General features: G+C 45.0%; 1 protein-coding gene across 1 annotated transcript; it reads right to left on the bottom strand.

Annotated features, from left to right (window-relative positions):
- Window positions 1–4,161: 4,161 nt before the first annotated feature.
- Window positions 4,162–10,127, bottom strand: LOC116511033 (C-type lectin lectoxin-Phi1-like). Its single transcript, XM_032220770.1, has 5 exons — window positions 10,073–10,127; window positions 8,532–8,644; window positions 7,385–7,531; window positions 5,474–5,588; window positions 4,162–4,235 (listed from the first exon to the last, which is right to left on the bottom strand). Exons 1-5 carry the CDS (start codon window positions 10,125–10,127, stop codon window positions 4,162–4,164), a joined length of 504 nt encoding a protein of 167 aa, XP_032076661.1.
- Window positions 10,128–14,052: the final 3,925 nt, after the last annotated feature.

Below are 14,052 nucleotides of genomic sequence, written 5' to 3'. Positions count from 1 at the left end.
CGCAGCAATTCCCTTCCCAGAAACCCAGAACTGTCCCCATTACGTCCAGCCAAAAGCAGACCGATGCTACTCTGCAGAGCAAAGGCCAGTGAGTCCACAAGGCCTTTCCAGGTTTCCCAAAGAAGACAAACCCACCAGGCAAAGTTAAATCCACTGCACAGGAGGGGTCACAAGGCAAGAAAAGTCCAGAGCTCACAAGGCACGGTCCAAATTCAAGGAACGGTGTCGATCCAAAGCAAGGCAGGAGTCACAACGACCACAAGGAAACACACGGCTAGGAAAGAAACACGTTGTCTCCCTCTGGTGCTAAACGGGCAGCTTCTGGTGCAGCCCACCAAGAGGGCCGAGGCTGCTACCTTCCCCTGTTACCTTCCCACCGAAGTGGTACCTATTTATCTACTTACACTTGCATGCTTTTGAAATGCTAGGTGGGCAGGAGCTGGGGCAGGAAAGGGAGCTCACCCCCTTGCACGGACCTTGGGTCTGGAATCTGGACTGTAACTGCTGAGCCATCGGTCCCCTTAGATGGGTGTAGGTGAGCATAAATGCCAAGATGGGGCAAACGAAATCTATCACAGCAAGGAGCAGTCAAGGGCAAGGGTAGGCAACCCGTGGCTCTGGAGCCGCATGTGGCTCCCTGTCATCAGTCAGCTCCACAATCGACGGGGCTTTCAGTTAGAACAGCTGGAGGGAAAAGGACGGCATGCTGGGAGGAGACTAGCGGGGAAACGGGACTTCCGGTCAGCTCCAGAATGGAACGGGGAGCCTCCGGTTAGGACCTTTGTGGCTCTTTGAGTGTTTAAGGTTGCCGACCCCTGCTCTAGGGTGAGAAAACAGATGCTCCTTAAGTCTAGTTTACGGCTCAGGTCAACGTCTGATGGGTTTTAAGCCCTGTGGTGGAGACCCTGACACAACATTGCATGTTGTAGCACAAATCTGGCCATTGAAACCCCAGGGAGGTGGAGAAATGTGCACTTTTTGCAGGCTATCAGTTGCAGCTTGTCTTTTTCCTGCTGCGTCTTCCTGCACCCATGTTGCAGCTAAAAAAAAATCATGCAAGACATTACAAGAAATGCAATCGTTCCTTTTCTGCCTGGATTGACGTACAGCCTGCTGAGCCACTCCAATGCTGACCCATTTCCTGAACATGCTTGAATTGTGAGGTTGGTCAATTTTTTGTGGTTTGGATTGAAGTCCCAACTAGCGTGAATGAGAGGACTTGCTTAATCTCTATGCGTTCATCATCTATGTGATCATCAGGAAGCCAGTGATCAAAGAATAAAAGGCTTTGGTGACACCTGAGACTCAAAAAATAGAAAACGTGGATTCTAAATAACATTCCACAAATAACAAATTTATGGACCCAACTATACAGGAGAAACATTTACCTTACATACATCTCATGCTCCAACCCATCCTCTTGGATTCTGCTGTGCGCATGCACGCACACACGCACACACACACGCACACACACACCCTTTCTGTTTTAATACATACACTTTTTATACCTCTTAGCTTTTCATAATGCTTGAGACTCTGTTGCGTCTTCCATGCTTTTTATAGCAATAGCAGTTAGACTTATATACCGCTTCATAGGGCTTTCAGCCCTCTCTAAGCGGTTTACAGAGTCAGCACATCGCCCCCAACAATCCGGGTCCTCATTTCACCCACCTCGGAAGGATGGAAGGCTGAGTCAACCTTGAGCCGGTGAGATTTGAACCGCCGAACTGCAGATAGCAGTCAGCTGAAGTGGCCTGTAGTGCTGCACCCTAACCACTGCGCCACCTCGGCTCTTTTTGGCCGTAGCCCAACCTCCTTGTGCTCTTCTATAGATCTGATTTAATTTACTTCAGCACTGGTGATTTGTTGAAATAAAATGAAAATGACTTTCGCACCACAAAGAGTTACAAGGTGTTCTAACAATGGTTAAGTAAGAGGAACAGGATTTAGAATCTGGAAGATTACAAGAGAAAGATTAATCTCACTATTAGGGTTGTTTACTGTAACTTATTAATTTTCATTAGTATTACTAATTAATAAGTATTGATGTTATGAGGGAAAAGCACTGTTGTTATGAAACTACCATTAGAGAATACTACTATTATCACTATGACAAATATTACTCCAGAGAACTGTAACCAGGCTCTTATTTATTATATATGTAAAATGAGCTATATAATGAGTTATATTATATATGACTTACCAGGTGTTCCACCACATTCAAAGGCCCATCTCCCTCCACTCCGATACTATCGTCCTGACAAATGCAATGTAGCTCTGCTTTGCTCCCTAGATCTGAATTCTTCTCCAAGGAACCCAGTTATTCAAGAGGACCATCAAGAGGCAAGGGAATCTTGGTCTTTCCTTGGACTTTGGAGAAGCCTGGGAAGTTCCTCCGATGGACAACTAGCCCTGACTAAAGTCTGTGTCATCACTGGACTGGCCATCCTAGCTCCTTTCCTGTGCTTTGGGTGATTTTCCCTGGGCAGATGATGGCCACGATCTTCACCTCATCTGAATCTAAGCCTAAGCATGGAGACCAATATCTTAATGATTTTATCGCAAAGGAATTGTGGCAGAAGCATGACAACGTGGCATGTTTTACCTCTGGGGAAACCCGAGAGAACCTCAAGAGATCAGCCACCAGAGAGATGGCTTGTAGGGAAGCATTATGCAGTGTTAGGTGCCAAGACCCAAATATATGTAATTGAACAGCCTAACACAGGGGTGTCAAACTCAAATTTGTTGAGGATAGCCGCAGGCTTGTGTTTGGCTGGGGTGGGCATGGCAAGGGTGGCATGGCCAACTCAACATCACTCATGTCGGGGGCGCTTGGGGTGGCCCAAGTGCTCTGCCAGTGAAAAGGGGTCCTGAGCTCCATTTTCGGCTGCAACAGCATCCTGCATCCCTCTGCCGGTGAAAACAGAGCTCAGGGGGCTGCAGGTGTCCCTCGTGAGCTCCGTTTCAGCTGCAACAGCCTCCTGTAACCCTCGGCCAGCAGAAATGGACCTCAGGGGAGATGGCATGTTCTGTTTTCACTGGCAGAAGCACCACAGGCCAGTCCTTTGCTGTTTCTGGGGTGGCTCCGTGGGCCAGATCTAAGCACCCCGTCAGCTGATCTGGCCCCTAGGCCTTCAGTTTGACACCCCTGGCTTAACACCTGAGGTTTGATTGATTGATTGATTGTGTGCCTTCAACACTTAGCAATGGGATAGATCTCCTCCTTGATGATCTGTCCCCAACCAGATCCTTCAGGTCTTCCAATACGTGCCAATATAACTGAATCCACCCACTTGGCTGCTCTTCATCGTCTGTCTGCTTCTACCTTCCCCAGAATTGAAGCCTTGTCTGGAGAGGTAGAATTTTGCATAATGTCCACAAAGTAGAATAATTTGACCCTGGACCCCAACTCCTTATTGCATACAGCACTGTGATGAATACCAGCCTTGGGGATTTCATTTGTGCCTTGGCCTCTGATCTAAGAGTCCTTGGAGCGGATCTGTCCCCAGAGGGAAGAGGGAACCTTTTCAGGAAAGTAGCCTCCTTGCTTTGCAGCTCAAAGACCCTGGAAGAGACACGACTTCTGGCTCCCCAGAACCTCCAGGAGGTCCCAGTGAAGGAGAAGATGGGCATCGTGAATGCATTTCTCCCTTTCTGCCTTTGCTGGTTAATGTTTTTGGTCTGGTTTGGTTCAGCGATTGTCCAGCTACCCACCCTGCGTGGATCCTTTTCTCTCCAGGGGAATCATTATTTCCACAAGTCCATATTTCTCCTCTCATTAATCTCCTATTTCCCTCTGAGAGAAAAGGGGGGAGAGCAGGACCCCAGAAGAAGGTTGCATTGTGTGTTTGGTGACCAGGAAGTCATCTGCAGACCCAACACCCTCTTTCCCGTGAGGCTTATTCAGGGAGGGGCCCTGGAGCCCCTGGGAGAGAAAAGCCACACTCAAGACAAAGGCAGAGCAATAGACTTTATTATCAAGAGAGGGGCACGTTCTTCAGAAAGGGGGGAAGAGAAGAAAGACTAGAGGAATCGACTGCTTGACCTCCAGATGGTCTTTGTGGAAAAGAATTTTTGCACATGGAGAAGGTGGAACCAAAAGATCTCAGCTCAGGTTTCCAATCAATGGGAAGCCCCTCTGACTCCACCTGCAGACGTAGCTTAAGCAGGTTTCCATTTACAGAGAAAAGGAAGTTTCTGGTTGCTACAGCCTGTATCAACCCAGTAGACGTATGCTGAAAGAAAGGAAGATGGGTGGTCATCACCTTTAGAGCCTGACATGGCATAGGATTTGGCTACTTGCAGACCACCTTTTCCCAGGTTCTTCTGCCTGTCCACTCATGGGTGGTTTCAAGTACAAGTAGCTCCAATACGCAAGAATCCAGCCAACTAAAGGTCAGAGCTAAATTGGTTCTGGATAAGGCTCAACAGAGCTCAAGAGGACTTCGGTCTCTGGTGGCGACACAAAGACTTCACACAGATGACAAGTTTAACTCCACCTTCCAGCTCAACCTGCTCCTCTTCTACAGGTGGGGGCTGGGGGGATGGCATGCTGCAGCTCCCCTCATCTAAGCATTGCCATCTGATGGGATGCAGGAAGGGCCCATTCTCGGTGGCTGCCTCCATGCTCTAGAACAATCTTCCTGCTGAGCTACAACAGCCTCGACTCCTTCATGAAGGCACTCAAGACCCCGGTCTTGCCTCAAGCATTTGGGCCTCTGCTTGGGGGATTCTGGGAGCTGAAGGCCTCGCTTCTTAAAGTTGCCCGTCTTGAGAAACACTGCATTAATCTACTCTATTCAGATTGCAGTTTTGGCACATCTGGCTTCCTTCTTAAAATGACACACAGTGGATCTTTTAGGTAATCTCTTATTTGACGTTTACTGTCGAAATCTTCCACTTTGACAGTGAATGAGAAATAGCAGAAAGAAGCAGTGAGACTGAGTTGCCTCTGGGCTGAGATGAGAGCCGAGGTGGTGCAGTGGTTAAATGCAGCACTGCAGGCTACTTCAGCTAACTGCTTTCTGCAGTTCAGCAGTTCAAATCTCACCGGCTCAAGGTTGACTCAGCCTTCCATCCTTCCGAGGTGGGTAAAATGAGGACCCGGATTGTTGTTGGGGGCAATATGCTGACTCTGTAAACCGCTTAGAGAGGGCTGAAAGTCCTATGAAGCGGTATATAAGTCTAACTGCTATTGCTATGGGAACTAGCATTTTCTTTAGGAATTGTTAACTTTGGCCTGTTAAGGTTCCCCAATAAATACTTTAAATCACCCACCTCAAAAAAGTCTCCTTCAAGTTGAGCATTGTTCCCAGGATCTATATGGATTTCTCCTTTCCCTTTTCCCTTCCTTTTTCCCTTCCTTTCCCTCCCCATCCCTGTCTTCCCTCCCTCTGCCTCCCCTCCCCTGCTTTCCTGGAATTACAGATGCAAACTCCAACCATAATAAGGAATGGTGGCTTTTCATACTGACCAGATAGAGGACAGAGAGCGACGCAATACTCATGGGAGTACCAATTGTTGGGTTCGGAACTGTACCACTTTCTGTACCTGGATCGTGATCCATCAACCCAGCGCCATCCATTAGTCTGTGACAATAAAGCATGTTGAGGTGGGTGAGTGGGGGACACAGGGGGGGAGAGGGAGGGAGATAGAAAATGTTATTTTCCAATTCTGAATTTAGCTTACGTTAATTCAAAGAGGGAAGTCCCGTTGATTAGGTCTTTGTGGAAGCATGCGCCACATGCCTCTTACGGAGACTCCCTTAGGCTCTTTGGGCACATGAAGCAGTGGAGAAGTCCAAGCACTCTCACTCTGGCTCTGCCCAGCGTCCAAGGTCTCTGGGGCTACAAGGACACTCGAATCTTTGAGCCATGACCCAACTAGGAAACGTCATCAGCGCTAGGAGGGAGTGTGGGAGGAGGAGGAGGAGGAGGAAGAGGAGGAGGAGGAGGAGGGGGATGGGGGAGGAGGAGGAGGGCTGTGGGGTCATTGGTGCTTTCTAGGCTTGGTGGTTTTCTTGCAGACCTTTCATGACCCAACTAGGGAACATCATCAGCACTGGAAGGGAAGGGGTTTTGCTGACTTTACAGTCAAGAAGTAAAGAAGACCCCAATCAAGGAACTCAGACAAGTCAACAATAGCCTCATGAAGGAACCACCACCACTCCCACCAACACTGGCAGAGCCACTTGTACATAAACAGAGAGCAAACCCCTCTCCCTTCTAGCACTGAAGTTATTGCCTAGTTGGGTCAAGAGACTTTTTCAAAAAAGGAGGAGAGAGAGGAGAGGGAGCACGAAGGACCCTACAGAACAGTTACAGAGAAGGAGACTGAAAAAAATGATATTCAAATCTCTTCCAATTAATTCTCAAGACTCTGTGAGACACAATTAGCTTGCTGATTGGCAATTACTGGAGTACTGTATGCTTTCAAATGCTTTACTGAAATCAAGATATATTACGCCTGCTGCGTGACCCTAATCTACTAGGCTATCTGAGATGAAGACAGTTGTGCAGGGTTTATTCCGGACAAATGCCTAAAGGTATCTGGGAGTTCAGACATGGTCTTCAAAGTGCTTATTGTGATCGATCTCTTTATCATCTCCTCAAGAATCTCCCCAGGTATCAACATCAGACTGTCTGCAGCTGCATTTTTGCATTGTGCTTCCCCCACTTTTAAAGACTAGGACGTATTTTTTCCTCCTCCAAGTCTGCTGGAACTTCCACCAGTTTCCAGGATTTCTCAAATTCACAAACGTTCATCCCAACCATCAACCATTTCCTGCAAAACCTGAGGACTTGAAGTCCTTCATCAGATGAAGGTGTTTCCTGACCATGTTTCCACCCATTTCAGCTGTCAACCCTGCCCCTTCCTCCTGCTCTTCAACCTCCCCAGTAGAATACATGGATTTCATATTGAAAAACACGGAGCCAATTTAACTTAAATAAACCCAATTAGCTATAAACAGGATTGTCTAACTCATCAACATGGGACAAGACCACCATCAGGGAATGGAGATGGAACAGGGTTGCTGGGCTTTTTGAGGATGATGTAAATCATCATTAGAAGAGCCGAGGTGGCGCAGTGGTTAGACTGCAGCACTGCAGGCCACTTCAGCTGACTGTTATCTGCTGTTCAGCGGTTCTAATCTCACCGGCTCAAGGTTGACTCAGCCTTCCATCCTTCCGAGGTGGGTGAAATGAGGACCCAGACTGTGGGGGGCGATATGCTGACTCTGTAAACCGCTTAGAGAGGGCTGAAAGCTCTATGAAGCGGTATATAAGTCTAACTGCTATTGCTATTACTATAAATCACCACTCAAAAAACATCTGTATGGAAAACAGCTGCTAATTGCTCAGAGACAGGAGGGCCAAATACTCACCAGAGAGGACCCTTCATCTCGGCGGAGCCCAATCCAGACGTAATTACCCTCTATGTTTTCCTTACTGAGGTAGGCAGCAATGCTTGCTGCCTGCCTGTCATTTGTGAAAGATGCCAGATGGCCTTTCCGTTCGTACTGACACTCTTGCTGCAGAGAGAGAAGAAGGAAAAAGATCTTAGCACCCACAAACCATGTTGTCCTCCTCATGTCTGCTACTATCCCGGTCTACCAACCCAGGAATTTTGCAGTTGGGTCAGACACGGCCCTCTCAGCTACGTTTCTCCAGCAGAAGTTCTCCTAAGAGGGGCTGCAAATTGAGCATGATTTTCTTGCCCAACAAGGAAAAATAAAGAAAATATATATGTATAGTATGAAAGTGGTGTCAGCAGTGGGATATCCATAAAAAAGTGGGGCATACAAAGGAGGTGTGGGAGAGAGAGAGAAGAGGGGAGGAGGTGGGTGTTTGTGTGTGGAAATAACGAGACGCTCTTAGAGACAAGGGGCCACTTTCAAACAAAAGGGCTTGAACTTTTGAAGGCTCTCATTTAAGAACCACAATTGAGAGATCTTATAAGCAAGGTGTTGCTAAGAGAAGGCCATACAAAGCTGACCAAGAAGATGACTAGAGGATTGGTACCACAAATGGCAGAAGATATGAGATTGTTTTGTTCTTGGAAAGATACAGGTTGATAGATGGAAGAATATAACTTAAAACTAGTTAAACTTAGTGAAATTTAGTAATAAGAGATATAATTAAATAAGTAATTGATAATGATAATAATGTACAATGTGTAGTGTTATGATAAAAGTAATTGGATATGAATATTGAATGGTACCCATGATCAAGGACGCCTAAACAATTATAGTCAAATGAAAATGGAGATATGATGATGGTGACATGTATAAATATTAGAGTTAAAATACTTGAGTTAATATGAAGTATGTTTGTTGACTGTGGAAGAGATGCACAAATGTTTTTTTGTAACCAACTGATACACTTTCTAAAGCATGTAAAGAAGGATGTTGTGTTTGTTTAAAATAAAAAATAAAAAGAAATTATTTAAAAAATGACACAAACTTTGGCCTTCTGAAGTTTGGAAAACCTCTGGGCCAGATTAAGGGAATTCCTCCCGCTCAGGTGAGTTACCTCAGCATCTTCAAAGGTGACCTTTTCCTCATAGAACTTGTAGCAACTCCACTCGCTTCCATCTTTAAAGGCAAAAGTGCCAGAAGGACAGACGCTCCGGCCACGAGGACCAGCTGGGAAAACAGAATAAAAATGGACTTTTTCTTCATGGACCTTAACAAGGTTGAGAGATCCTTGAGCAAAAGAGATGGTTATAAGTATTCGACAAACATTCAAGAGAAGAAAAATATTTTATTCCATGAAGGAAGGAAACCATTTCAATAGGAGCCAGCCGTGTGCAGCAGCTGCCAAAAAAGCCAACACAGTTCTAGGCTGCCTAAACAGAGGGATCATAGAATCAAGATCACGTGAAGGGTTAATACCGCTTTATAAGGCCTTGGTAAGGCCACACTTGGAATACGGCATTCAGTTTTGGTCGCCACTATGTAGGAAAGCTGTGGAGACTCTAGAAAGAGTGCAGAGAAGAGCAACAAAGAGGATTAGGGGACTGGAGGCTAAAACATATTAAGAACAGTTGCAGGAACTGGGTATGTCCAGTTTGATGAGAAGAAGGACTAAGGGAGACAGGATAGCAGTGTCCCAATATCTCAGGGGTTGCCACAAAGAAGAGGGGGTCAAGCTATTCTCCAAGGCACATGAGGGTAGGACAAGAAGCAATGGTTGGAAACTAATCAAGGAGAGAAGCAACTTGGAACTGAGGAGAAATTTCCTGACAGTGAGAACAATTAATCAGTAGAACAACTTGCCTTCGGAGGTTGTGAATGCCCCAACACTGGAAGTCTTTAAGAAGATGTTGGATAGCCATTTGTCTGAAACGATATAGGGTTTCCTGCCTAGGCAGGGGGTTGGACTAGAAGACCTCCAAGGTCCCTTCCAACTCTGCTCTTGTATTATATTGTATTGTACTGCACTGTATTGTATTGTAAGGCTGGAAGGAGCGACTTAAACTGAATGAGTCCATTGGGATTAGGATGGATTTTTATCGGTCTGATATTTGTAATTGGGGAAAATAGTAAAGTGGGATTATAAATTAGTGTTAATTTCCTTGTATTATGGCTCTTGGGTTCAATGGGCAATTAATTTCCCCAAGGGGCCACATCAGACATTGGGACCGTTGTGGAGGTCTGAACCAATGGGGGCTGTGAAGGTCTGTAGGACCCAGGAACCCCACGGACACAAACTGAAAAGAAAAAGTTGCCTTCAGGATAAACGCAGTGCATTGTATTGCGTGCATGATGTGCACTTATTTCCACTTGGTTTCTAATTTCCGACTGACCTCAGGTGGGCCAGACAGAGGGAGCCAAAGGGCCAGAGGTGACCCAGGTAAAATGCCCAGGTCCTGTTTAGTGGACAGATGCCAGTCTCATCCTGCAGATACCAGTCTTTGGTGTCCATATAATGAGGCCCGGAGGCCTTCTGGATTGGCCTAAATGGATCATAGCTAGAAGTAGAGGCTCCCCCATTAAGAATAAAACATTAAAACAAACCAGGGGGAAACAGGGTGGAGGTGGGATATATCAGCTTTGCTGGCAACAACTTACCTGCCCAGGTAAGGCTGCCCAAAAGGCCAAAGATGAAGCAAGTGACGAGAAGCATCTCCAAACCTGAGGAGGGAAACAGAAATTGAGAAGAACCTTGAATGTCCTCCAACCACACCAGGTCACCCCCTTTCAGGTGCCCCTCCCCAGAAGGAAGAACCGAGCACTCATCTCAACCGTGAAACCCACCTGTTCATCTCTGGATTGCAGCCCCCTCCCCTCCCCAGAAGCACCCTGAGCAACTGGAAGAGACCCCGGACTGCCAGGAATCACAGCCTGTAATTCTCAAAACGTTGATTCTGAGCTTCTGGCTCTCCTAGTTGGTTCTGCCCATCGTGACCATTAAGATCTGGTCATAGTTGGTGTGGTCCAGGATGTTTGGATGGTGTAAAGTCAGAGCAGGCTACCTCATAGAAGAATTTGGAGAAGGGACCCTTTGCTAACCCCCAGCCCCAATGAACTCAACGCCTAAATGGGACATTTATGAGCCAAGGTGGCGCAGTGGTTAAATGCAGTGGTTAAATGCAGCACTGCAGGCTACTGCTAGATCAGCAGTTCAGCAGTTCAAATCTCACCGGCTCAGGGTTGACTCAGCCTTCCATCCTTCCGAGGTGGGTAAAATGAGGACCCAGATTGTTGGGGGCAATATGCTGACTCTCTGTAAACCGCTTAGAGAGGGCTGAAAGCCCTATGAAGCGGTATATAAGTCTACTGCTATTGCTATTGCTAAATGGAAGGGAGCCATGTTTCAAGTCCCGCCCCTCTTGATTTTCCTCTTCTCTTCATCTCTTCTATGGACACGAAAAGCCATTCTCCCTGCCCCTCCCCCCACCTTTTAATCCTGTGAATTGGCTGCCAGAAATGGACAAAGAGAGACATAAACACAGACAATGCAAAACATCCACCTCTTAGGAGAGATACGGGATTTTCAGTTGCTTATAACACACAAGATGCTATGACCCCTCATCCGTCAAATAAATGACCTCTTTTATCTTTTTCTCCTGGAATTCTTGCAAGAGACGCTGAGGAATTTCAAACGACAGGCATTTTTAAAAAGGGGGTGAAGGTTTTGCATCTGAATAAAATTTCCCGGTTTTGTTGAAAACCCTTTTAATCAGAGCAAGAGGCATACATGCAGAGTTGTGAGATCCAAAGTGTCCCTGAAGATATTGCTATTAGTATTAAAACTTTTAAACATGAACATCGAAAATATAAACAAATGCAAAGTAAGGAAGAAAAAAGACGAAAGATCAAAAGGGAGGGAAAGACAAAAGAAAAATAGAAAAGAAAAAAGATATTAGTAGCTTCTGATATTCTTCACAGCAATTATGTACAAATACGTTAGTCTCTCTCTCTCTCTCTCTCTCTCTCATTACACAATGTTACTCTTCTTTCTATAATCTGTGACTCTCACCTTCAAAGAGGGATCCAATCTGAAGGAGAAATCCTGTAGATCACCAAGGTCTCTTTTCCACCTTATATACCTGAACTCACAGGAACTCACACCCTTCGGGGCAGGATAAGGAGATGCAGAACAGGATGGGGGTTTCTGGAAAGCAGCTGTCGTCCACTTCCGGCAAAGGACAGAGAAACCTATCACTCAGCTGTTTTCTCCATCCTCCTATTATTTTATTCTTAAGAATCCATTGAGGATGTTTGCTGTTGGACAGATCAGAGATAATGATTGCAATGGTTTATGGTAGATTAGAAGCCGTTGTAGACTTTCTGTGTGTTAGTTACAAGACCAGATGGTCATCAGAGCGCTTTAAACTTTAATTTTGTTGCTGGTTTTACTTGTTAATGGGGTTTAATTTTTACAGAGTAAATAGAGGGTAAGACAAATTAGCCGGCCAAAGAGGGCTGAAGAAGTTTATAAACTGTAGGCCTGTTTTGCAAGGGAGGGGAATTATTATCATTATTATTGAAATGTATTTATCAGTATTTAACTAAGGCAGACAATTTATGTTATGTTCAGGTTTTTAATTATTATTTATTTCTCATTCATATTTTTTTTATCTTGTCTGGTTTTGCTTTGTTTTTATTTCCTTTTTTCTGTTGAAGTTTGTATTTTAACTTCGGAATAAACTTTTTTTAAAATAATTTTTTTTTAAAAAAGGAAATTGCAAAGTGTTAGATTGTTTTGGGGACTGAATTGATCCTAGAATTTCCTCCTTTGATTATGGTCCCTCATAATGGGACTTTGGTATGACCTCTTATGATAACTACGATTATGACTTATTACTTGCTGTTCCTAAATACACTGTGAGCTTCTGCACCAGAGACAAATCCGTTGTGTGTCCGATCGCACCTGGCCAATGAAGAATTCCATTTCTATTCTATAATATCCTGGTTTGGAGCCAAACAACCAAGAACAGCAAGTCATAAAATAATAAAACCATATAATCTTCTCAGTATTAATAGTCCCTAAAGTGGTAAATCCAACCAGGAGGTTCCGTTTACAGTGTTTTTATTTCTTTATGGTGTTTTATGGGTGTGCGTCTTTCTCTGTGTATACGTGTGTGTGCATTGGCATTCCAACTTTATCCCATTAAGACCTCTGGTTGATGAGCATAAGTGGACTGCAGAAATGTTAGGCCTGACCTGGCATCAGGATCTTCTTGGGTAACACTTTATAAGGCCTTGAGAAGGCCACACTTGGAATTCTGCACCCAGTTTTGGTTGCCTTGATATAAAAAAAGATGTTGAGACTCTAGAAAGGTTTATTGCATTTATATGATGCAATTCTAGAAAGAGTGCAGAGAAGAGCAACAAAGATGATTAGGGGACTGGAGGCTGAAACTTATGAAGTTGCAGGATTTGGGTGTGCCTAGTTTCGTAAAAAGAAGGACTGGTGTGACATGATAGAAGTCTTCCAATATTTGAGGGGCTGTCACAGAGAAGAGGGGGTCAACCTATTGTCCAAAGCACCTGAAGGCAGAAGAAGCAATGGATGGAGACTAATCAAGGAGAGAACCAACCTAGAACTACAGAAAAACTTCCTGACAGTAAGGACAATCAGTCAATGGAATGGCTTCCCTCCAGAAGTTGGAGGTTTTAAGAAGAGATTGGACAACCATTTGTCTGGAATGGTATAGGGTCTCCTCCTTGAGCAGGGGGATGGACTAGAAGACCTCCAAGGTCTCTTCCAATTCTTTTATTCTGTTATCTGCCAAGAAATATTTAGTTCTAGCAGGGGGCCAGAACTCGACTGGGGAAAGGTTCCAGTTCACATTCCCTGAATTTAATCCCCTTCCACCTTCCATGCAGGTCAACTCTAAGGAGACATGACTTTTAGAGAGATTTAGGATAGGAGGACATTGGTTTGAATAGTACAATGGGTGAACTTTGCTATCAATGTTATCAGAGGTCAAGTTCTTAACAGTTGAAAAATATACATGTGGTTTCTGAATCCAAAGCAAAGGGCTTGAAATCTCAGCGGCCGGGAAACACCAGTAGCTCTTGTCCTCCAAATTTGACAGATTCCCAAGGGACCCACTTCAGGAGGAGGAAGAGGAGGAGGAGAAGCTGCTGCTTCTTGGACGAGAAATGTTTTCAACAAAAATATCTAAGAAAGTCTAGTTCCCTTTTGGAATGGGCACCTTTGACTTGGATCCTTGAATATCTCCATAGATGATACTGTGGGAAGAATTTTCATAATTGTGGAATTTTAGCTCACAATTAGATTTATTCCTATACTGTCTTCAACCATTCTTTTGGTCATTCGATGGTAAAATGAGGACCCAGATTGTTGGGGGCAACATGGTGGCCCTGAAAACTGCTTAGAGGGGGCTGCAAAGGACTACGGTGCAGTGAATGTCTAAGGGTTATTGTTAGTGTTATAAAGCTTTATAAACCTTTCATATAAATATTGCCAGTCTCTGTATATCAGTGTTTCTCAACCTTGGCAACTTGAAGATGTCTGGACTTCAAGTCCCAGAATTCCCCAGTCCAGACATCTTCAAGTTGCCAAGGTTGAGAAACAC

Source organism: Thamnophis elegans, chromosome 7 (assembly GCF_009769535.1).
Source record: "Thamnophis elegans isolate rThaEle1 chromosome 7, rThaEle1.pri, whole genome shotgun sequence".
Taxonomy (NCBI): Eukaryota; Metazoa; Chordata; class Lepidosauria; order Squamata; family Colubridae; genus Thamnophis; species Thamnophis elegans.
This window is presented reverse-complemented; position numbering and strand designations above follow the sequence as displayed.